The sequence below is a fragment of the Geotrypetes seraphini genome, chromosome 8 (genome assembly GCF_902459505.1).
Source record: "Geotrypetes seraphini chromosome 8, aGeoSer1.1, whole genome shotgun sequence".
Classification (NCBI taxonomy): domain Eukaryota; kingdom Metazoa; phylum Chordata; class Amphibia; order Gymnophiona; family Dermophiidae; genus Geotrypetes; species Geotrypetes seraphini.
In genome coordinates, this window is record NC_047091.1 from 154,270,449 (window position 1) to 154,292,632 (window position 22,184).

At 44.2% G+C, this 22,184-nt stretch overlaps 1 protein-coding gene across 4 annotated transcripts in view; it reads left to right on the forward strand.

Moving 5' to 3' along the window:
* Positions 1–22,184, forward strand: part of ABCB9 (ATP binding cassette subfamily B member 9) — a 70,337-nt gene that overhangs the window by 47,470 nt on the left and 683 nt on the right. For 2 of the 4 annotated variants that reach the window (XM_033954298.1, XM_033954297.1), the window contains exons 12-14: positions 2,672–2,831; positions 4,345–4,481; positions 15,990–16,778. In XM_033954298.1, the coding sequence (XP_033810189.1) occupies positions 2,672–2,831; positions 4,345–4,481; positions 15,990–16,298 (606 nt within the window). In that variant the 3' untranslated portion in view covers positions 16,299–16,778. Of the gene's footprint in view, positions 1–2,671; positions 2,832–4,344; positions 4,482–15,989; positions 16,779–21,214; positions 21,398–22,184 lie in introns of those variants that run through there. The other 2 variants (XR_004540308.1, XR_004540307.1) reach the window with 2 other exon arrangements.

Below are 22,184 nucleotides of genomic sequence, written 5' to 3' on the forward strand. Positions count from 1 at the left end.
TTCCATGTGGGTCTGAATTTATTACCTTAATCTTGGCCATACATTTTTTATTTATAAGAATTGCTACCCCTGCTTTTTTACCCTCTGCTGGAGCAAAAAAACATTCTTTTACCCACCCACCCGTTAGTTTCTGTGATTCTTTTGTATTAAGATGGGTCTCCTGTAGACAGTAAATATCCGCATTTTGCTTTTTTAAAAATGCTAATACCTTTTTTCTTTTAATTACATGATTCAGGCCATTGACATTAATAGAATATATCTTAAAAGACATTATATATTTTAAAATTTATCAGTATAATCTTTTTCTCCTCTTCTCTTATATTTAAAATCCAAAAAATATTTTCTATGACACACATATTTACCCTTGAAGTATCCAATTCCTTATTTACTTTCTCCTTAATCATTCTAATAAATACCATCTTTTCCCTCCCTTTCCCACCCAATATAATGACTGCTTAAGAACACACATTGGAACTGCAACCCGAACATTCCCCTCCCCCCTAGGCAACCATTATTCAATCAATATCCCCTTCTATCTATCTATATTAACCTTTAATATCTTTAGTCATTTTTTTTTTTTGCTTCTAACATTTCATTAATGTATCTATATCCATTCATCAATTTTTAATTTATATTTCCCTAGTATTATAGTTTACATCATAAAAATTTATCTTAAACATGTATTTAATATGGTATTGTTATTTTTCCTATATCTTATACTTTCTCTCTTTATATTTTTATTGTCTTTTCTTTAGTTCATGTTTTTCTTTCTTCAGTATTTCAATATCTCATATTTTTATAATTTTTCACAATTTCATCAAAACCAATCTTGATATTTTATGTTAAAATGACATAGGTTCTGATTTTGAAAGAAAGGCTTTTAGTTTTTCTGGATCCTCAAAATACAAAGATTTATCTCCAGATGATACTCTCATTTTTGCCGGATAATATAATCCATATTTAAAACCTTTTTCTTTTAGTTGAGGTCTCATGTCTAATAGTCTTTTTCTTTTATTTGCTGTGTTTTTAGCAAAATCCGGCAAAAACCATATTCTGGATCCTTTGTAATTTAGATTTTTGTCTTTCTTGGCAGCATTTAATATTTCTAGTGCTTGTTGGTATCTAAGCATTTTGAATATTAGTGGTCTTGGCCTGCCTTGATTTTCTACATTTTTTGCTGGGATCCTATGCGCTCTTTCTATTTCTAGTGGTTGTTTTAGATCCAGTTGTAGTATTTTTGGAATTAAGTTTTCTAGGAAATGTATAGCATTTTTCCCTTCTAAATTTTCTTGTATTCCAAAAAGTTTAATATTTTTCCTTCTTCCTCGATTTTCATAGTCTTCCAGTTGATCTTTCAATTTATTCAATTCCAGACTTAGAATTAGAAACAGCATTGAAGTCTCTTAGAGTTGGATCTGCTCCAGGTGGGGATGGTTTTACTGTGGAATTCTATAAAACATTTCAAAATTCTTTATTACCCTATTTACTAAATTTATATCAGTTTCAACTTAATAAAGGTTGTATTAAAAGTACTATGGCAGAATCTATGGTGATTGTTTTGCCAAAGCCAAATAAAGATCCCACTATGGTTTCAAATTACAGGCCAATATCATTAATTAATGTTGATGGAAAATTAATGGCTAAAACACTGGCATTAAGATTGGCAAAGGCTCTTCCTTACATAATTGAAATATTTATTTTAAATATTTATATATCGCATAACTATGCATAACTATGCGGTTTACAAAATTTGCATACAAATTAACTTAGGCTCCATAAACAAAATGATAACTGATCATCTTTCAACCAAACAAACACAGAAAGACATTAACAGACAGTAGCATTTTCAACATTTTCTTGAAATTCATCCTCCCAGCACAAAAATCACAAAATATACATTGTGTCCTAATGTGTGGCACTTTAAGTGGGTTCACTGAAAAATGAGTGGAAACTCAGTTAAGTGTCCAAGAATGATCTTAGATCAACAAATATATGTGGAACACTCAATGTTATATATAATGTGATTAAAACAGAGGAAAAAGGATCTCAAAAAACCCCTAGATTATAATCAATGAAGTTATAACCAATTGGGGTTAGGTTTTCATCACCGGTCCAAAACCCCTGGGTGATTATTTAAAATACTTTTTTATAATGCAATATATAATATATAATAGTGTTTAAATGTTGTGATTAAAAATTTCTCTAATCACTTGCAAGTAAAGAATACGTAGCTGCACCACAGAACTTTTGAGCAAAGTCTGTACCGGCACTATGTTAAGTCTTATCGTTACCCCTGAAGAAGCCCATTGAGCGAAACGGTTGGGCCTCCGTTGGGCCATCAAGATAAGTGCTTGGTTTATCTTACATTATAGAAACCCTCAATATAAAGCTGCCGGCTTTAACTTGCTCTTCAGTGATTAGAGAAATTTTGAATCTATTGAATATATTATATATTGCATTATAAAAAAGTATTTTAAATAATCACACAGGGGTTTTGGACCGGTGATGAAAACCTAACCCCAATTGGTTATAACTTCATTGATTATAATCTAGGGGTTTTTTGAGGTCCTTTTTCCTCTGTTTTAATCACATTATATATAACATTGAGTGTTCCACATATATTTGTTACTTTAAGTGGGTTCTACATTGACTATTAATTTGGTTTCTGTAGGTGTCCTTGGTTAGCCAAGAGCCGGTGCTGTTTGCACGTTCCATCGAGGACAATATTTCTTATGGTTTAAACTCGGTCCCATTGGAGTCAATCGTTCAGGCAGCTACAAGAGCAAATGCCGATGGATTCATCAAGGAGTTACAGAATGGTTATAAAACAGGTAGAGTGTTTCATCCCACCACCATCAAGTGAGAGGTGCACAGGGCAGTAGCACCCCTCCCCGTTCTATTCTCCACCCCCCACCTCCACACACTCCTTCCCGCCCCCTCCTGCCATGCGCGCATGTGCCGTTTCCCTTTCCCTGCACCTCTGTAACGTTTCTGGCGCAAGCTGCAATCTCCAAGCTGCTGTCTTGCCAGCATTGGCTCTTCCTCTGACATCACTTCCTAGGCCTCGGGTCCAGGAAGTGACATCAGAGGAAGAGCCGACACTGGTGCGACAGCGGGTTGACGGTTGCTGCTCATGCCAGGAACGTTACAGAAGCACGGGGGAAGGGAAGTGGCACACATGCGAGGCAGTGGGGGGGGGAAGGGCAGAGAGGAGGATGAGAGCTTGCGCCCTCACCAAGATGGCACCCAGGACGGACCACCCCACCCTGACCCCCCTTACTACGCCACTATTACTACCCTACTCTGCTTCAGCAGAGTCCTTGATCCACATAGGTCAGACTATAAGAGATTTTCTTTAAACGTTCATGGGAGAACACTCTCAGCCTTGTGTTTGGATAGTGTTTCTCACAAGGAAAACACAAAACAGAGATGATCAGGAGGGGGTGGAGGAAAAGCGACCAAGTTGTCGCAGAGGAAAACTTTATTGTAGAAATGACCTATCTTGGCTGGGTTTCACTGAGACAGATAGGGAAAATGCTTCAAGTACCTGAACGCAAACCGCTTTGAGTGTGGTTAAAGGCAATATATAAGTCCCAATTCCCCTTTGGCACAAATGCCTGCACCAGGGGTCTCAACACTTCACTGGGCCCGAGAGTGTGGCACAGTGGTTAAAACTACAGCCTCAGCACCCTGAGATTGTGGGTTCAAACCCACACTGCTCCTCGTGACTCTGGGCAAGTCACTTAATCCCCCCCCCCCATTGCCCCAGGTACATTAGATAGATTGTGAGCCCGCCGGGACAGACAGGGAAAACTGCTTGAGTACTTGAATAAATGCATGTAAACCGTTCTGAGCTCCCCTGGGAGAACAGTATGGAAAATTGAATAAATATTTCAATAAATCAGAGCATTAAAAACACAGCATACAGCTTGCTTTCCACTTTGGAAAATCTTGAGGCGTAAATTACCCTGTGGATTGTCATGTCTCAAAACAGCTGCGTTTTTCTTGTGGTACATCGGTAGCAGAGGTTTCTTCCTCTTTGTTTCTTAGCGTCCAGTATTCAACCAATGGCAATGAACATTTTGCTGACTGATGCTAGCATTAAATCCCAAAATTCAATGCTGGGCTGTGTCTGGGCTCCAATTTTGTATTTCTAGGTATAGGGGGCCAGCTAAAACATAACTGGTTAAGAGAGATATTCAGAGGTTAACCAGATATGAGGAACACCAGTTGTAATCGGTTAAGTGCCGAATAGTAGCATTTCACCAACTAAGTGACAACTCGGCCTCTGGAATGCCCCCAAAATAACCAATTTGTTCTTCTGGATTTCTTATGTCCTTATAGACACTGGTGAAAAAGGTACCCAGCTGTCAGGTGGTCAGAAGCAGCGCGTGGCCATTGCTAGAGCCCTGGTCCGAAAGCCTCAGGTTCTGATACTGGATGAAGCCACAAGTGCCCTGGATGCAGAAAGCGAACATGCAGTAAGTATAGACTGGACAGTTATTGTTGAGAAGCAGGGCTCAGGCCACAGTCTGGGCCCCGATGGCTGCTGTGAAAGCCTCGGAAAGCTTGGCTTGTTTGGCATTCCAATGTGTAAACAAGTTAGAACAAGCCAAAAATGACAGTGAAGTGTGAGCCCATGACCTGCAGCTAAGGTGGAGATTTCAAACTGGCACTGTGACTCCTCGGCAAATGCATTAGGTATTTGATTGGAGTAACTTCTAGATTTGATGTTGCTCTCCGTATCATTGTGTTCCAAGCCTTGGTAACTTTAATTCAGTTGTCTTTCCTGATTAGAAGACTAGGGAGTTTTAGCCTGCTGCCTGTAGCTGGATTTTCTTCTTCTTCTTCTTCTTCTTTTTTTTTTTTTTTTTTTTGGCACTAGTAACTGGATTTCTGGGTGACAAGGGGCAAAGCCAGAGGTGGGCCTGGGCTGCCCTGCAGGCCTGGGTTAACCCAGTAATCAGATGCACCTGTGAGAACTGAACATTTTGGCAGTGTTTGCAACAGTGGTGGCACTTTGAGCTGTGACAGCCACACTTTAGATCTGTGGTCCCCAACTCTGTCCTGGAGGACCACCAGCCAGTCAGGTTTTCTGGATAGCCCTAATGAATATGCATGAGAGAGATTTGCATATAATGGAGGTGACAGGCATGCAAATCTGATCTATGTATATTCATTAGGGCTATCCTGAAAACCTGACTGGCTGTTGGGCCTCAGGACAAGGTTAGGGATCACTGCTTTAGATGATCCATGCTCGCTAAGGTAATTTTAATTGAGGGAGGGTGGGGTAGGAGGGACGAGAGAAAGGGGCAACAGAGAGGTGGGATGCCTAGTATCCACCTTTTGTCACCATACTCTCCCAGAAAATGTTCTGGCTGTGCTATTGCCGGTGGCATCTCAATTAACAGATAAGAGTGAAGATTTAAGTAGAGAATAACACAGGGAAAAAAAATTTGTCCCTGTCCCTGCCCCATCCCCATGAGCTTGGCCCCATCCTGTCCCCCCAAACCATCTGATCCCATCCACACAAGCCTTGAATAGTTATGATTTTATATTGAACTTATATTCTGTCCAATTGTCATTTTATAAACACAAATAATACAGAGCAAGGATCAACAAAACCCCTGTCACCCCTCCACTATCGAGAAAACTGAATAAGCCAAATTATTACAGTATGCTACACAGAAAAATCATGCTAACAGAATACCGCAGTCACACATGACAGGAATAGTGTTGGGGAGTGCAACTAGGACAACTACCTCCTGGTCAGAAAGAGCCCTAACTTGCTGGAAGCTAAAGGAGCACAGCCTGGGCTTTGCAGTCCCCAGTCAGGGCTGGTGTTAAGGGAAGGCAAACAGGGCAGCTGCCCTGGGCCCCACAGCTCCATGGGCCCTGCAGTTCGGGCATCTCTTCCCCTGGTCAGGCCATCTCTTTTCATTAGTTGCACGTGGCTGCCCTGAAGCGTCTCCTCTGATGCGATCCGGCAGAAACAGAAGTTGTATCAGAGGAGAAGCTTCAGGGCAGCTGTGTGCAACTAGTGAGAACAGCTGCCATGTCAGAGCCCTTCTGAGAGAGAAAACTTTGGTTTGGAAAAGTGTCTGCGAAGGTGAGGGGAAGGGAGGGAGATGGCCCGAGAAAGGGAAGATGTTGAGTGGCACTTTAGGTTTATTGTGTGGAGACAGATGCTGGATGGAAGTGGTGGAGGAGGGTGAGAAAGGGGTGGTGAAAGGAAGTGGTGAGGAGAAAGAGGGAAGCAGATGCTGAATGGAAGTGGTGAGGATAGAAAAAGGCACATGCTGGATGGAAGTGGGGAGAGAGAGAGGAGAGCAGATGCTGGATGAAGTGGGGAGGAGGGATAAAAAAGGGCACATGCTGGATGGAAGTGGGAAGGAGAGAGAAAAAGGGCACATGCTGGTTTGGGGGAACAGGATAGAGTTAGATACTGGAAGGGGTGAGGGAAAGAGGTGGCAAGCTGTATGTAGACACAATGAAAAGAGGGAAATTGAGGCCTGGATAGTAAGACAATTTAATTTAGACTGGCAGAAAATAAATTGAGAAGGGAGAGGAAAGAGAGATGCCAAAGCATGAGGGGGAAGGGGAGGAGACATATACCAGATCTGGGGGGAGGAAAGGAGTGTGATTTGGGAGGCTTGGCGTCTACCTGGGATGTTCATGCCAGCATTAAGCAGTGTCCTCTTAAGGGAATGTGCTTTTAGAGTACTTCACAGGGCCTATGTCATGCCTTCTCAGTTCCATAAAATGGATTATGTACAGACACAAAAAATATCTTTTAGGCAAAAGTAGGAAAACCCAGAAAATATATAAACATCAAATACTCTACTTTCTTCCATAGGGAAGGAACAGACTGACACTGCAAATTTAGCACAAGAAGTGGAGAAAAAACTAAAAAAAAATAGCAAGTGCTTCTTAATCATAAGTTAAAAAACTCCACTCAACAAACAACTTCAATGCAGCAAAACAGTCTGAAAACCACCCTCGGGCAGATAAGCTGATCTGCTGTGCAGTTCTCTTTTGTGGATTTCTTCTGAAGACGCGAATTGTGAAATACTCCTGTCAAGATACAGTGTGCGGGATTTGAGTGCTAAGAAGATGAATGGCTGGTATGGCTGTTAAGATAGGTGCTGGTTTTTTTTCCTGCATCTTTATGAACTTGAAAGAGAGTGTTACTATTTTTTTCTGATCTTCCCGAAGGTGGTTTCAGATTGTTTCGCTGCATCGAAGATGTTCGTCGAGTGGAGTTTTTTGACTTATGATTAAGCTGCACTTGCTATTTTTTAGCTTATGCTATATTAGTTTTGTGCAGGATGTACTGAGGGCTTTTTCTCCACTTTGTGTGCTAAATTTGCAGCGTCAGTCTGTTCCCTCCCTGCAGAACAGAGCAGAGTAATTGCTGTTTATATATTTTATGCACAGACACCCCATTGTTTGAAATGTAACCTAGAAGAGGCCAATTTTTTCATGCCTTTTGGCTTGTCCGGCTGTTCAAGCCTTCTGGAAGCGAGCTGGGGCTTACATCAGACGGATATTAGGACAGAGATTGGCTTTCTCATTGGAGGCGTTTCTATTGGGCTTGTTGGAAACTAGCGGGATTCGGGGGCCTAGACTTTGAGTGAAGAAGCTATGTATCTTAGGACAGAAGGTTATTTTGAAAGAGTGGACCTCGGATGACTCCCCTCTTATTGGGGGTGGAGACTCAGCATTCATGAGTTAATGGGATGGGAAGCCATGGATGCCAAGGGATGTGCAGCCAGACTTTGAATCAGTTATGTCCACCTCTGTTATTACAGTGGTCTGATTTTTTCCAGTCATACTCTTAGAGCCTTTTCTAGGGTAGGGGGAGGTTTGGGTTGGGGATAGGCTCGAGGGATTCATATTTTAGGGGTGGTTTAAAAGGTTTGTTAGAGTTAGTAGGGGGAGGGGGTTGGGATGACATCAGCTATTTTTCTTGTTTGTTCTTTTACTCTGCTTTTCTCAGGGTCACCCACCCAAAGCAGTTTTTTTTTTTCTCATCAGTGTTGAGCGGCACGAAGGGGGGATATAATTGTAAGATACACCTGGATGATGGGCTTTAACATTTTCTTTGTTGTTGTACCATTTTTCAGTTCTCAGTGATACCTGTTGCACTCTAAACATTATGTCAAGGGAGGAGGGGGTCGTGGGAGAGGGGGGGTTCTATTCTGTTGTTATGAAAATTTGATGACCTGGAATTTTTGCTCCTTATCCGATTGTATTTGCCTGTACTTTGTTGACAGTGTTTGTTATTCTTGTTTTTGCTGCTGTTATCAATAAAAATCAATAAAACAAACCAGAGAAAATATTTCTTCACCCATCATTTAATTAAACTCTGGAATTCATTGCTGGAAAATGTGGTGAAAGCAGTTAGCTTAGCAGGGTTTAAAAAAGGTTTGGATAATATCCTAAAGAAAAGTCCATAAGCTGTTATTAAAGTGAAGTTGGGGAAATCCATTGCTTATTCTTAGGATAAGCAGCATAAAATTTTTTTAATGTATTGGGATCTTGACAGGTACTTGCGACCTGGGTTGGCCACAGGATACTACAGGCTTGATGGACTCTTATGTTAGTCTTGCCAGCCTCTGCTTCAGTGGCTCAGATGAGTGTCAAGTGTGATTTGAATAATAATTATGTGGAAATATCCTGTATATGTGCTGTTTCCTTGCCGAGTCCAACCACCTTTACAGAAACACCTTGTTCAGATTTTTATTTATTTATTTTTAATCTTTATTCATTTTCATATCTTACAACAAGTGTATAATAATCAATCAGAAAATTTTTTAACAAATCACTTGACAATCTTACTTATAATCATTAAAATATAAAAGAATCCCTTCCCACCCACCCATTTATTAATAATAAAACAATTAGCCATTAAGCACAGTTACTTACCGTAACAGGTGTTATCCAGGGACAGCAGGCAGATATTCTTGACTGATGGGTGACGGCACCGACGGAGCCCCGGTACGGACACTTTTAGAGTGATTGCACTCTAAGAACTTAGAAAGTTCTAGAGGCCGCACCGCGCATGCGCGAGTGCCTTCCCGCCCGACACAGGCGCGCGGTCCCCAGTTATGATAAGCCAGCTAAGAAGCCAACCCGGGGAGGTGGGTGGGACGCAAGAATATCTGCCTGCTGTCCCTGGATAACACCTGTTACGGTAAGTAACTGTGCTTTATCCCAGGACAAGCAGGCAGCATATTCTTGACTGATGGGTGACCTCCAAGCTAATAAAAAGCGGGATGGAGGGAAGGTTGGCCATTAGGAAAACAAATTTTGCAAAACAGATTGGCCGAAGTGACCATCCCGTCTGGAAAATGCATCCAGACAATAATGTGATGTAAAAGTATGAACTGAGGACCAAGTGGCAGCCTTGCAGATTTCCTCAATAGGCGTAGAACGGAGGAAAGCTACAGATGTTGCCATAGCTCTAACTCTATGGGCCATGACGGAACCTTCCAGTGTCAGTCCGGACTGAGCAGAGCAGAAAGAAATGCACGCTGCCAACCAATTCGACAGCGTACGTTTAGAAACAGGATGACCCAATTTATTAGGATCAAAGGACAAAAAGAGTTGGGGCGATGATCTGTGGGGCTTAGTACGATCCAAATAGTAAGCTAAAGCCCGCTTACAGTCCAAAGTATGAAGGGCTTGTTCTCCAGAATGAGAGTGAGGTTTCGGGAAGAAGACAGGCAGAACAATAGATTGGTTGAGATGGAATTCAGAAACAACCTTAGGGAGAAACTTTGGATGTGTACGCAGAACCACCTTATCATGATGAAAGACCGTGAAAGGTGGATCAGAAACTAGTGCATGGAGCTCACTGACCCTCCTGGCAGAGGTAAGAGCAATAAGGAAAAGTACCTTCCAAGTGAGAAACTTGAAAGTGGCAGTCGCCAAAGGTTCAAATGGAGGCTTCATCAAAGCGGAGAGAACCACATTAAGATCCCAGATCACAGGAGGTGCTTTAAGAGGTGGTTTAACATTGAAAAGACCTCGCATGAATCTGGAGATCAGGGGATGAGCTGTAAGGAGTTTCCCATGGACTGGCTCATGAAAAGCAGCAATAGCACTGAGATGGACTCTGATGGAGGTAGATTTGAGGCCAGAGTCAGACAAAGAAAGCAGATAATCCAACAATGTCTCCACTGGAAGGGACGTGGGATCATGATTATGAAGAAGACACCAAGAAGAAAACCTAGTCCACTTCTGATGGTAACATTGCAGAGTGGCTGGTTTCCTGGAGGCATCTAGAATGGAACGAACGGGCTGAGACAAAAGAGTATCGCGAGAAGTCAGCCCGAGAGATACCAAGCTGTCAGGTGCAGAGACTGGAGGTTGGGATGTAGAAGGGTCTCCTGATGCTGTGTAAGCAGAGAAGGAAACAGTGGAAGAAGAAAAGATTCCCTGGAACTGAGTTGAAGCAGAAGGGAGAACCAATGTTGCCTGGGCCACCTCGGAGCAATCAGAATCATGGTGGCTCGTTCCCTCTTGAGCTTGAACAAGGTTCTCAACATGAGAGGCAGAGGAGGGAAAGCGTACAGGAACAGATTGGACCAATCCAGTAGAAATGCATCCGCTGCTAGACGGAGAGGAGTATAGAGTCTGGAGCAGAATTGGGGCAGTTGGTGATTGTGAGGAGCTGCAAAGAGGTCCACTTGAGGAGTGCCCCATTGATCGAAGATGGACTGTAGGGTTGAAGGATCGAGAGTCCATTCGTGAGGTTGGAGAATTCTGCTGAGCTTGTCCGCTAATGAATTCTGCTCTCCTTGGATGTAGATTGCCTTCAGGAATAGGCTGCGAGCTGTGGCCCAAGTCCAGATTTTCTGGGATTCCCGATATAAGAGGCGAGAGCCTGTTCCACCCTGCTTGTTGATATAGTACATCGCAACCTGATTGTCTGTGCACAGCAGGAGGACTTGAGGAAAGAGAAGGTGTTGGAAGGCCTTGAGGGCGTAAAACATCGCTCTGAGTTCCAGGAAATTGATGTGATGTTTCTTTTCCTGGGCTGTCCAAAGGCCTTGAGTTTGGAATTCATTCAAATGAGCTCCCCAGGCATAAGGGGAGGCGTCGGTGGTGATGACTAGTTGATGAGGAGGTAGATGGAGCAGAAGACCTCTGGAGAGATTTGAGGATATCAACCACCATTGAAGAGACTGACGAAGAGACGATGTCACAGATATGTGACGTGAGCAAGGATCCGTCGCTTGGGACCACTGTGTAGCGAGGGTCCATTGAGGAGTGCGCAGGTGAAGACGTGCTAAGGGAGTTACATGAACTGTGGAAGCCATGTGACCTAAGAGTATCATCATCTGTTTGGCAGAGATGGAACTTTGAAGAAGTACCTGCTGATAGAGAAATTGGATAGTCTGAAGACAGTTGGTCGGCAGAAATGCTCTCATGAGGACTGTGTCTAGCACCGCTCCAATGAATTGGAGTCTCTTAGTGGGGATGAGATGAGATTTGGGTAGATTGATCTCGAACCCCAGAAGTTGAAGAAACATGATGGTTTGGTTGGTGGCCAGGAGAACAGCCTGAGATGAATTGGCCTTGATTAACCAGTCATCCAGGTAAGGAAAGACCTGAAGGTGGTGAGAGCGTAGAAAAGCAGCCACCACAATCAGACATTTGGTGAACACTCTTGGAGAAGAGGCAAGACCGAAGGGGAGCACCTTGTATTGGTAATGACAGCGATTGATCATGAAGCGGAGGTATTGTCTGGAGGTCGGATTGACCGGTATGTGAGTGTATGCCTCTTTGAGATCGAGGGAGCATAGCCATTCGTTTTGATTGAGAAGAGAATAAAGCGTGGCCAAAGATAGCATCTTGAATTTCTCTTTGACCAAGCATTTGTTGAGATCGCGAAGATCTAGAATTGGTCTGAGATCTCCTGTCTTTTTGGGAACTAGAAAGTAACGGGAGTAGAATCCCTGCCCCTTTTGTTCTGGAGGAACTTCCTCTATAGCGTTCAGAAGGAGGAGGGATTGAACCTCCTGAAGAAGGAGGGAAGACTGAGGAGAGTTCAAAGCAGACTCTTTTGGTAGACTTGGGACCGGGAGGTTCTGAAAGTTGAGAGAGTAGCTGTGGTGGATGATGTTGAGGACCCATTGGTCCGAAGTGATAACTTCCCACCGGCTTAGGAAAAAAGAAAGACGACCTCCTATAGGTTGAGGTAGAAGGGAAGATGGTTGGACGCTGGCTATGCCCTGGAGAAGTAAGTCAAAAGAGCTGCGTGGATTTTTGTTGAGGAGGCGGCTTGACAGGCTGCTGCTGCTGTGGTCTAGGTGTCTGCCGTTGTTGCTGACGTTGCCGCCTAGGTTGTTGTGGAGCTGACTGTAAAGGACGAGCCACGGCGTTGATAGGCCGATTGCTGTCTGAAAGGCCGTGCCAGTGGAGGTTTCTTCTTAGTCTTGAGGAGAGTATCCCAGCGTGTTTTTGGGTGGTTGAGTCCATAGATTCTCCAAACAGCTCATCGCCCAAGCACGGTGCGTTAGCCAACCGGTCTTGATGGTTGACATCAAGCTCGGATACCCTCAGCCAGGCAAGGCGGCGCATGGCCACAGACATAGCTGTTGCTCTGGAGGTAAGTTCAAACGTATCATAAATAGATCTTACCATAAATTTTCTCAACTGGAAAAGTGAAGAGGAACATTGGTGAAAAGCCAGTCGTTTTCGCTCCGGAAGGTACTGTTCAAAAGAAGCCATGGTGGTAAGGAGATGCTTTAAATAGAAAGAAAAATGAAAAGCATAATTGCCAGATCTATTAGCGAGCATCGCATTCTGGTATAAACGCTTACCAAATTTGTCCATGGCTTTACCTTCTCTGCCAGGAGGGACAGAAGCATAAACACTAGCTCCTGAAGACTTTTTAAGTGTAGATTCCACAAGAAGAGACTCATGTGGAAGTTGGGGCTTGTAGAACCCTGGAATAGGGATGACTTTGTACAGAGAGTCCAATTTGCGGGGAGCTCCCGGGATAGTAAGAGGAGTCTCTAAATTTTTGTAAAAAGTTTCCCTCAGGATATCATGAAGAGGGAGTTTCAAAAATTCCTTTGGAGGCTGGTCAAAGTCAAGGGCGTCAAGAAAGGCTTTAGACTTTTTAGACTCAGCCTCCAAAGGAATGGAAAGAGATTCACACATGTCTTTTAAAAAGGAAGAAAAAGACAAAGAATCATGTTTGGAGGATGGGTCAGGAATAACAGGATCATCCTCATCTGAAGAACACTCACCTTCTGATAGAAAAGGCTCTTCGGAATCACCCCACAGATCAGGGTCCCTAATATGGGAACTACGGTCCTGAGACTCAGGGGTGGATGGTTCCAAGTGTCTGGACTTGCGAATTGACTTTCCCGACCTCATCGATGCGGTACCGGGAGAAGTTACCGGTCGCATCGGTGCCGAAGTCTGTACCGACTGGTGGTGGGCTGTCGGCTCCGGTGCGAGGACTGGCATCGACACCGATGAGGCCGAGTGTACTGGTACCGAAACAGTGGATGTAGACAATACAGGCTGTTCTACTGCCGGTACCGGCGGCTCAGTGCGGACCGGCACCGGGAGATTCGGAGTCAAGATAGCTGGAAGGAGTTGTTGTAACTGCTCCTTAAGCTGTACTTGGAGGATGGCCGCTATGCAATCATCTAATGAAGGCACCGGTACCGCCTTTTTCTTTTGCGGTACCTGCGGTGCCGCTCTACACCCCGGAGATGAGGAGCCCGATGTCGAGGGACTCACCTCATTAGGGGCGGAGCGCTTCCGCTGGCGCCTCACGGTCGGCAGGACTGGACTCGCTGCAATCGAGACCGGAGGACGCTCCAGCGGGGAAGGCTTCTTAGCCGGCTTACCTGGGTGTTGCGACGCCGGCGCGGTGTCACGCGGTGTCGATGAGGTGGGTGCCGATTGTACAGGAGCCGATACCGGTGTCGATGTCGCGGGATCGGACATATCGGTACCGAAAAGTAATCGCTGTTGAATTTCGCAATTTTTCAGTGTCCTTTTTTTCAATGTGGCACAACGGGTGCAGGTGGAAGCCTGATGCTCCGGACCCAGGCACTGTAGGCACCAGATGTGCGGGTCCGTAAGGGAGATAGGCCGTGCACACCGCTGGCACTTCTTGAACCCTGGCTGAGGGGGCATGAAAGGAAAAACGGCTTCCGCCAAATCGAAGGCCGAGGCCTCGATGGTGGCAGAAGGCCCCGCCGGGGAAAAACCAATGTGAAGAAAAAATACAAGTTTTTTTTTTTTTTTTACAAAAATAAAAGAAAAGAATAAAGGCAATAGAGCCCAAGGGGTTTACGCGAGCGGGAAGGCGAAAAGAAAAATTTTCAACGGCCGTTGAAAAACGCGTCTTCTTAGCTCCGCGGAAACTAAGAAACTGGGGACCGCGCACCTGTGTCGGGCGGGAAGGCACATGCGCGGTGCGGCCTCTAGAACTTTCTAAGTTCTTAGAGTGCAATCACTCTAAAAGTGTCCGTACCGGGGCTCCGTCACCCATCAGTCAAGAATATGCTGCCTGCTTGTCCTGGGATAATTATCTTTCCCAATCCCACCCCACCTATATCTTATATAATACCAAGGTGTTTAAGATGTCTGATCATTAGAATAAGTAATCAATGGCCCCCAAATCTTTTTAAAATTATGATAATTTCCTTGCTGTATGGCAAGCACCCTCTCCATTTTGTAAAAATGACATATGGAGATTTTTATTTATTTTTATTTATATACCACTTATAGCCTAAGTGGTTTACATTCAGGACTCAAGCATTTTTCCCTATCTGTCCTGATGGGCTCACAATCTATCTAATGTGCCTCAGGCAATGGGGGGGGGGGGGATTAAGTGATTTGCCCAGGGTCACAAGCATTCACTAAGCAAACCGATCGTGTACCGATCGGTTTGCAAGCCCTTAGCGACCAGATTTCCCTCCTGCAGTATTCACTAACCTGTGTAGCGATCCGCTTCTGGTGCGCGCATGCAAATGAGGGGAACTGCATGCAAAGTAAGCAGAGACGCGATTCACTAAACTTTTTTTCGATCTGACTGTGCTCGCAAAAAGCGACTGCTCAGGACCAGTCGCTGAAGCCCTTTGCAACTGCCCTGCCTTCTGCCGCCCTGCTTTCTAATCTGCCTGCCCCATCTCCTGCAGCCCCGAACAAGCCTGACTGCCTGCCCTGAACACGCCTGCCTGCCTGCCTCGATCTCTCCTACTCTCTGCTGCCCTTCCCCACAGTGGAAGCCCGTGGTTTTAAAGCGGGGCTGCACGCCACAGTGCAGCGCCAGCTTTAAACCCACGGGTTCGCATTGAAGAGAAGGAGGGAAGAGGCTGCTGCCACTGCCACATAGGAGCAGGAGAGTCGGGCCCCGAACATACCTGCTCCGACTGCCTGTGCAAGCCCGTGGTTATAATCCAAACCGGCTAGGACGGGTCTACGCATGCATGCGGATCATGCATGTGCGATCCGTGCAGGCAGATGGGGGCGTTTCTCCGATCGCCCCCATCTGCATATTTTAGGTTAGTGAATTCGTTGGACCTGCCTGAATCGGAAACGGATTGTTCCGATTCAGGCAGGTTAGTGAATCTAGCCATAAGTGATTTGCCCAGGGGTCACAAGCATTTTTCCCTATCTGTCCTGGTGGGCTCACAATCTATCTAATGTACCTGGGGCAATGGGGGGATTAAGTGACTTTCCCAGGACTATTGGGAGCAGAGTGGGTTTGAACCCACAACCTCAGGTTGCTGAGGTCGTGGCTGTTTAACCACTGTGCCACACACTCCTCAGACGCAGCTAGGAGTGTGTATATTGTGACCCACACATGCACTTTTTAGAAGGCAAGTTACCTTGAGTAAATCATTATTTATGCTCATAAATGGATTGGAAAATGGGCACATTTAGGTCTTTTAATGTGAGGGAAACAGAATTGTGACTGCTATTAATTTATTGTTAAAATATTTTGACAGATTCAGCAAGCCATTAATACTGATCTGAAGTTCCAGACCGTGCTCATCATAGCTCACCGACTGAGCACTGTGGAAAAGGCACACGATATTATTGTGCTGGATAAAGGCCGAGTGGTGCAGCAGGGGACCCACAGGAAGCTCATGGAAGAAGGGGGACTTTATTGTAAGCTTGTGCAGCGGCAAGTCCTTGGCGATTCCGGCGGGCTGTTCAGCGATCGGCACGTGAAGCGCAGAAGCCGTGACTCCAGTGTGGTAAGGCAGGACTTATTCATGGCAGTTAATCAGTCGGACAAAGAAGTTCAAATGTGACACGTTCTGGACTGCAGAAGTTTGCGAGTGAGAATGGTTTGTCACACCTCTTTTCCAAGGCCTTTGTTCCACCCTCCTAATATAAATACAAACAGAAGGAGGTGATTTTCATGGCCAGTACCCACCTGTTCTTCCAGCATGTGTTGCAGACCGGCAGCCTTTTGTCACTTACTAGCCCAAGGAAATCAGCAGCATGGGTGAAATTTGCTTCTAGCAGCAGATTGTTGCACACAAAGGCTGCCTGTTCGTATGGCGGAAGAAGGAAAAAGATAATGCATACAGGAATGAAGGCAACTTTTCTGCATTTAGCACGGACTTCTCCGTCTGACTCATTTTCACTATTGCAGGTTTGTTGAGTTTGCTGTATTTATTTTCTGTGTTATTTCCTGCTTAGCAACTTCTAGCAAAGTGAGCTAGCTTAATATTCCAGGATTGAGTTGGGGCAGGTTTGCAATAAATTTCTACTGCTATACTAAAGTTCATCCGTCTCAGGAAGTGTTGTTTGTAGCTGGTCACAAGTCACTGGAATTTGCTGCGTTGTGCACCAGAGGTTCACTTCACCAGATTATCAGGTTCTCTAACAAGGATCCGCCTTCCAGAAGAAGCAGGGCTTTGCTTATTCTTTTGCTTCCTTATCAATATATCCATATGGGGTGTAGCATCTTGTATGCAACAGCCTTTGGGTTATGTAAGAGGCTTTCACACATGAACTTCCAACAACTTTTTTGCATATTACCCTTAATTAAGAACATAAAAACATAGGGGAAGATATTCAGTGATTTAAACAGACATAAACAACTTCTAGCCCTTTAAATCACTTGTATGATGCTAAATGTTCATATTCAATGGCATTTAACTGGACAGTATACTAAAAAAACCCTCTAAGAGCAATCATCAAAGGATAAACAGTAGAGTTATGACGAATCCCAGTAGCAAATAATCACTTATGTAGTATAATAGATATCATTTTTTAATGAAAATTAACTAAATATCCTGGCTTCAAAATTATACTCAAAGAGAGAGAAAAAGACCTCAGACACCCTTCAAATCAATTGAATGGGTTATCTTTGTAATCGTTGGCCATTAAAAAAACCCCTCTTTACATATTATATGGTGACTAAATATAGTATATTCTTGCAATCAAATTAGCTAAGTTTCATTTTTGAATTTGATTGCAACGATATACTATATTTAGTCACCGTATAATATGTAAAAGAAACTGCTTATTGTGTTTCTCTCTTCTTCCCCAGTCCCAGTATATATTATATACATATGTAAGTGTATTTATGATTACTATTCATTGTACTGTAAACCGCTTTGGGTGAATCACTTCATGTAAAGGCAGTTAATAAAATCTAAATAAAGAGGAGACGTGGTGCCATGATCGTCTGCAGATGCTGAAAGGCTGAGCTCCATTGCCTCCCTCACTAAATAGCTACTTATCTGCTGATTATCGGCGATTCACGATCCCGTTTTCCACCCGAGTGCTCTACTGGTGGCAAGAGTTCATGTCTAGCCAGCTTCGGGTGCTTTCACAGGTGGTCAGTGATTCTGGTTGCTCGCAAAGACAGGACCGCAATCGACAGTGCAGAGCCGCAGCCAAGATGGCTGACGCAATAGGGCCAGGGAGCTCTACGGTGAGTTTCAAGTGATCTGCCGAGATAATAACAGAGGTCAAGGCAGCTGTGGAGTCCATGCTGGAGTCGAAGTTACAACGTATCTTGGACTCAGTGGATGAGGCCTAAGAATTCTTGGACTCTATGGAACTTGAATGTACAGAACATCAACAGCATGTGAGCGCGGGACCAGGCCAGAAAACAAGAACAATTACAACAACGTATTGCAGCCTTGGAAAAGAAAATTGACAATTTAGAAAACAAGTTGTGTAGGAACAATTTACGCTTGATTGGACTACTGGAGTCCCTGACTGAGAGTGAACTGCAGGGGTTTCTGGAAACCTGGCTCCCGATGGAATTGCAGTTAAATGAGCACACCAAGCCTTTCCATGTTAAGCATGACCACTGCGTTGGACCCAGAAGAGTGACCGGGGAGTGCCCTCGCCCTGTCATTTTCAAGATTTTAAACTTTGCACATAAACAAGCTATATTGTTGGCCTTACGCTCAGGGAAGTCGCTTACTTACAACAATAGAAAGATCTTGTGCTTTGGGAGACCGCTAAAGCTGTCCTTAGGGGTGAAACTATTGCTTATGTGGCGCATAAACACTGGGAATATTTGAGGGAAGTGCTGTATTTGGAGAAGTAGGCGGAGAGGTGTAAACGGATCTGGCTCGGGACGTGTACTATAGCGGCTAGGCAAAACTTGCACACTGCTCGGATGGCTCTCAATTATAAGGTACATGAGCGCTTCATTCGATCAGATTACTATTATAAACATTGCTTCTATAGATTCGGTAATCGCATGAGAATATTGTTAGCCAGGTGTGTGAGGTGTTGCAATATGAAGGGGCCCTGGTCACGGATAGTAAAAGGATTAGTGAGTTGTTCGCTCAGTACTATGAACATTTATATAAGGCCAGGTGATCCCTACAGAGCAGATTGGATCATATCTGACCTCATTGCAGGTCCCAGTCTTGAGCATAGAGAAAGCACAAGGGCTACATACTCCTCTATCAGGGGTGGAAATAAGGGATGCCATATGGCGGGCTCCTTTATGAAAAGCCCCAGGACCAGATGGTCTCTCCTATGAATTTTATAAATTGCCGTTGAAGGCCTATTTTGCTCGGGTCTTGCAGCGGGGATCCTTTCCATTACATGCTAACTTATCCACCTTTATAGTATTGCCAAAACCTGGGAAGGATCCCTTACTTATGGACTCTTACAGGCCCATTTCATTGATTAACTTTGAGGTGAAATTGATAGCTAAAATCTTGGCCCAGCGTTTGGCTCCGCTGTTACCTGGGATCATCCACCCTGACCATAGGTTTTGGTCAGGCAGTTTGGAATGTGCGGAGGGTGATTGCAGTTTTGGGACAGGTGGACTTTTGGTGAGTTTGGATGCGCATAAGGCATTTGATTGTGTGCATTGGGAGTATCTGTTTCAGCTGTTAGATATGGATATGGTTCAGGTGCTATACGAGTCCCCCCGGTCAGCTGTTTTAGTTAATGGAATGGTATCGGGAGCGTTTGCTTTAGGTAGGGTTGCACCTTGGCTCCATTGCTCTTTATCTTATCATTGGAGACTTTGCTTGCTCGTATTCACTCTGATGGAGAGATAAGGGGAATGATGGTAGGATGTGAGTCTGTAAAATGTTTGGCGTTTGCGGATGACTTGATGTTGTGTGTGTCCCAACCCTTATCCCTCTGTGGTGCGCTTGCTGGAGTTGGTTCGGCAACATGGGCGGGTGTCAGGGTTCACTCTAAATCTTGACAAATCAGAGGCACTGGCAGTGGGGGGCTATGACCAAGCAGACTTTCTTCTCCTTTTCCTTTTAAAAAAGTTACTCATATTCATCAATTATATTTTAATATGTTGTACACTTTCTGTAAAATTTGAAAATAAAAAATAATATATAAAAAAAAATAAAAAAGTTACTCATTTTTCTTCCTGCACAGGTAGCTGATGTTTATAAGGAAAACTACTCTGTTCTACTGTAAAAATCATTGGACTTCTTTACTATGTGGGCAAAATTGCCCCCGAGTTTAAGGGGGCGTATAGCATATAAAATGGCGCTGTTTCCAAAATGCCTTTTTGTCCTACAGACTTTTCCTCTCTATTTGACTAATGGACACTTGCAAACTTTTCAATCAGCCTTATGTAAATTTTTATGGAATAACTGTAAGCCACGCTGCACACTCCAGTTGCAGTCTCACCCCTTTAGCCGGGGGGGGGGGGGGGGCGGAGAGAGGCCTGGCTTTACTGGATTTGAGACCGGGTGGGGGTGGGGGGCAGAGAGAGGCCTGGCTTTACCGGATTTGAGACGGTACAATGTTGCTTGTTTGACACGACATTTGGTGGACTGGATTAAAGACTATTGCTTTTATAAGCCTCTGGCATTGGAGCAGCAAAATGTGGTCTCAGCTTACCTGGTGTATTATCTGCATTCTAAAGTACCACATTGGATCTTGCCAGCTTGATGACACCCGATTTTGGAAATTTATGCGTCAGGCCTGGCACTGGATTTGTAAGCAGCTTCGGATATCGCCCTGCTCCATCTGCTTGCTTCTTGTAATGGGCAACCTGGATTTAAACCCGGACTTCTCTAAACACTTATCTTCAGGCATGAAAAGCGCAGGGATTGAGATATGTTTGAGATCTTGTCACCGAAGAGGGCAGAATTCAATCTCTCACTGACCTACACCTGGATAGAAGGGATTGGTTGGTGTATGGATAGGTATGTCATTATGTGCCATCACTCGAGAATCTGTCATTGAAGAGGCAGTGGATGCTGTGGTGGAACTTTTCTCTTTGTCTCGAACCACCCTGGCTAGCATCTCTTTCTGTCAAATGAGCTTAAATAATTTGGTTCCACCCTTTGATTTTGAGAACATTGTGGTGGCGTGGAATACAGAAACTGGTGGTGATCCTGTAATTGATGGCGAGGCTCTGCGTTTGCTGTTGAAGAACTCCCGCAAACTTACCAAAACCTCAGACTTCCAGGAATTGCCGTACAAGTTTTTGCTTCGGATGTATGTGGCTCCTCACTGTGCAGTTCGAGCTGGAATAGCTCCGACTGCGCAATGTTCTAAGTGCCAATGCACGCCGGCCACTCTGTATCATATGTTTTGGATCTGTGCTCCTATTCAGCAATTCTGAGCCGCTGTGGTGGCATACCTTTCTAGATTTCTATGTAGGCGTTTGACTTGTCAAACTGATTTTCTCTTGTTTTCTCATTTTCTTTCTCTGGGTACGAAGAGTGCTACTAACCGTTTGAGGGTTATTTCTTTTGGCCCATAGATACATTTTGAAGAAACAGGAGACCACAAAGATTCTCCTCAGTGACGGAGTGGAAGAATGATATTTATGCACTGTTACGTATGGAGTGTCTGGATGTCAAAAGGGCTTCACCTGCTGTATGGTGAATTTTCTTAAAGATTTGATCACCCGTTTAGGACAATATGCCTCATAGAGCCTGCAGGTACCTCTTGAATATGTAATGCGTAATTTGTGGGGTGGGGGTTTGGGGAGGTGGGTGTGGGGCTGCTGTATTGGCTTCTGTTTCGGAGCCACCATGAAGAATTAACTTGTGTGGCTCGCTTTGTTTTGTATCCTCTTTGTTTTAACAAACAAACCCCTCCCCAAAACATAAGAACACAAGATTTGCCGCTGCTGGGTCAGACCAGTGGTCCATCGTACCCAGTAGTCTGCTCATGCGGCGGCCCTTAGGTCAAAGACCAGTGCCCTATTTGAGTCTAGCCTTACTTGTGTATGTTCTGTTCCAGCTGGAACTTAACCAACCTTTTCTTGAATCCCTATAACAGCCTCTGGAAGAGCGTTCCAAATTTCTACCACTTTCTGAGTGAAGAACTTCCTTACCTTTGTACAGAATCTATCCCCTTTTAATTTTAGCGAGTGCCCTCTCGTTCTCTTCACGTTGGAGAGGGTGAACAATCTCTTTTTCTCTACTAAGTCAATTCCCTTCAATATCTTGAATGCTTCGATCATGTCCCTTCTCAGTCTTCTCTTTTCAAGGAAGAAGAGGCCCAGTTTCTCTAGCCTCTCATTGTACGGCAACGCCTCCAGCCCCTTAACCATTTTTGTCGCTCTTCTCTGGACCCTTTCGAGTAGTACTATGTCCTTTTTCGTGTACGGCGACCAGTGTTGGATGCAAAATAAATAATAATATGAACAAAAAAAATAAAATTTTATATATATATATATATATATGTGTATATGTGATCAAAAAAAACCCAACAAAGCAATAGCA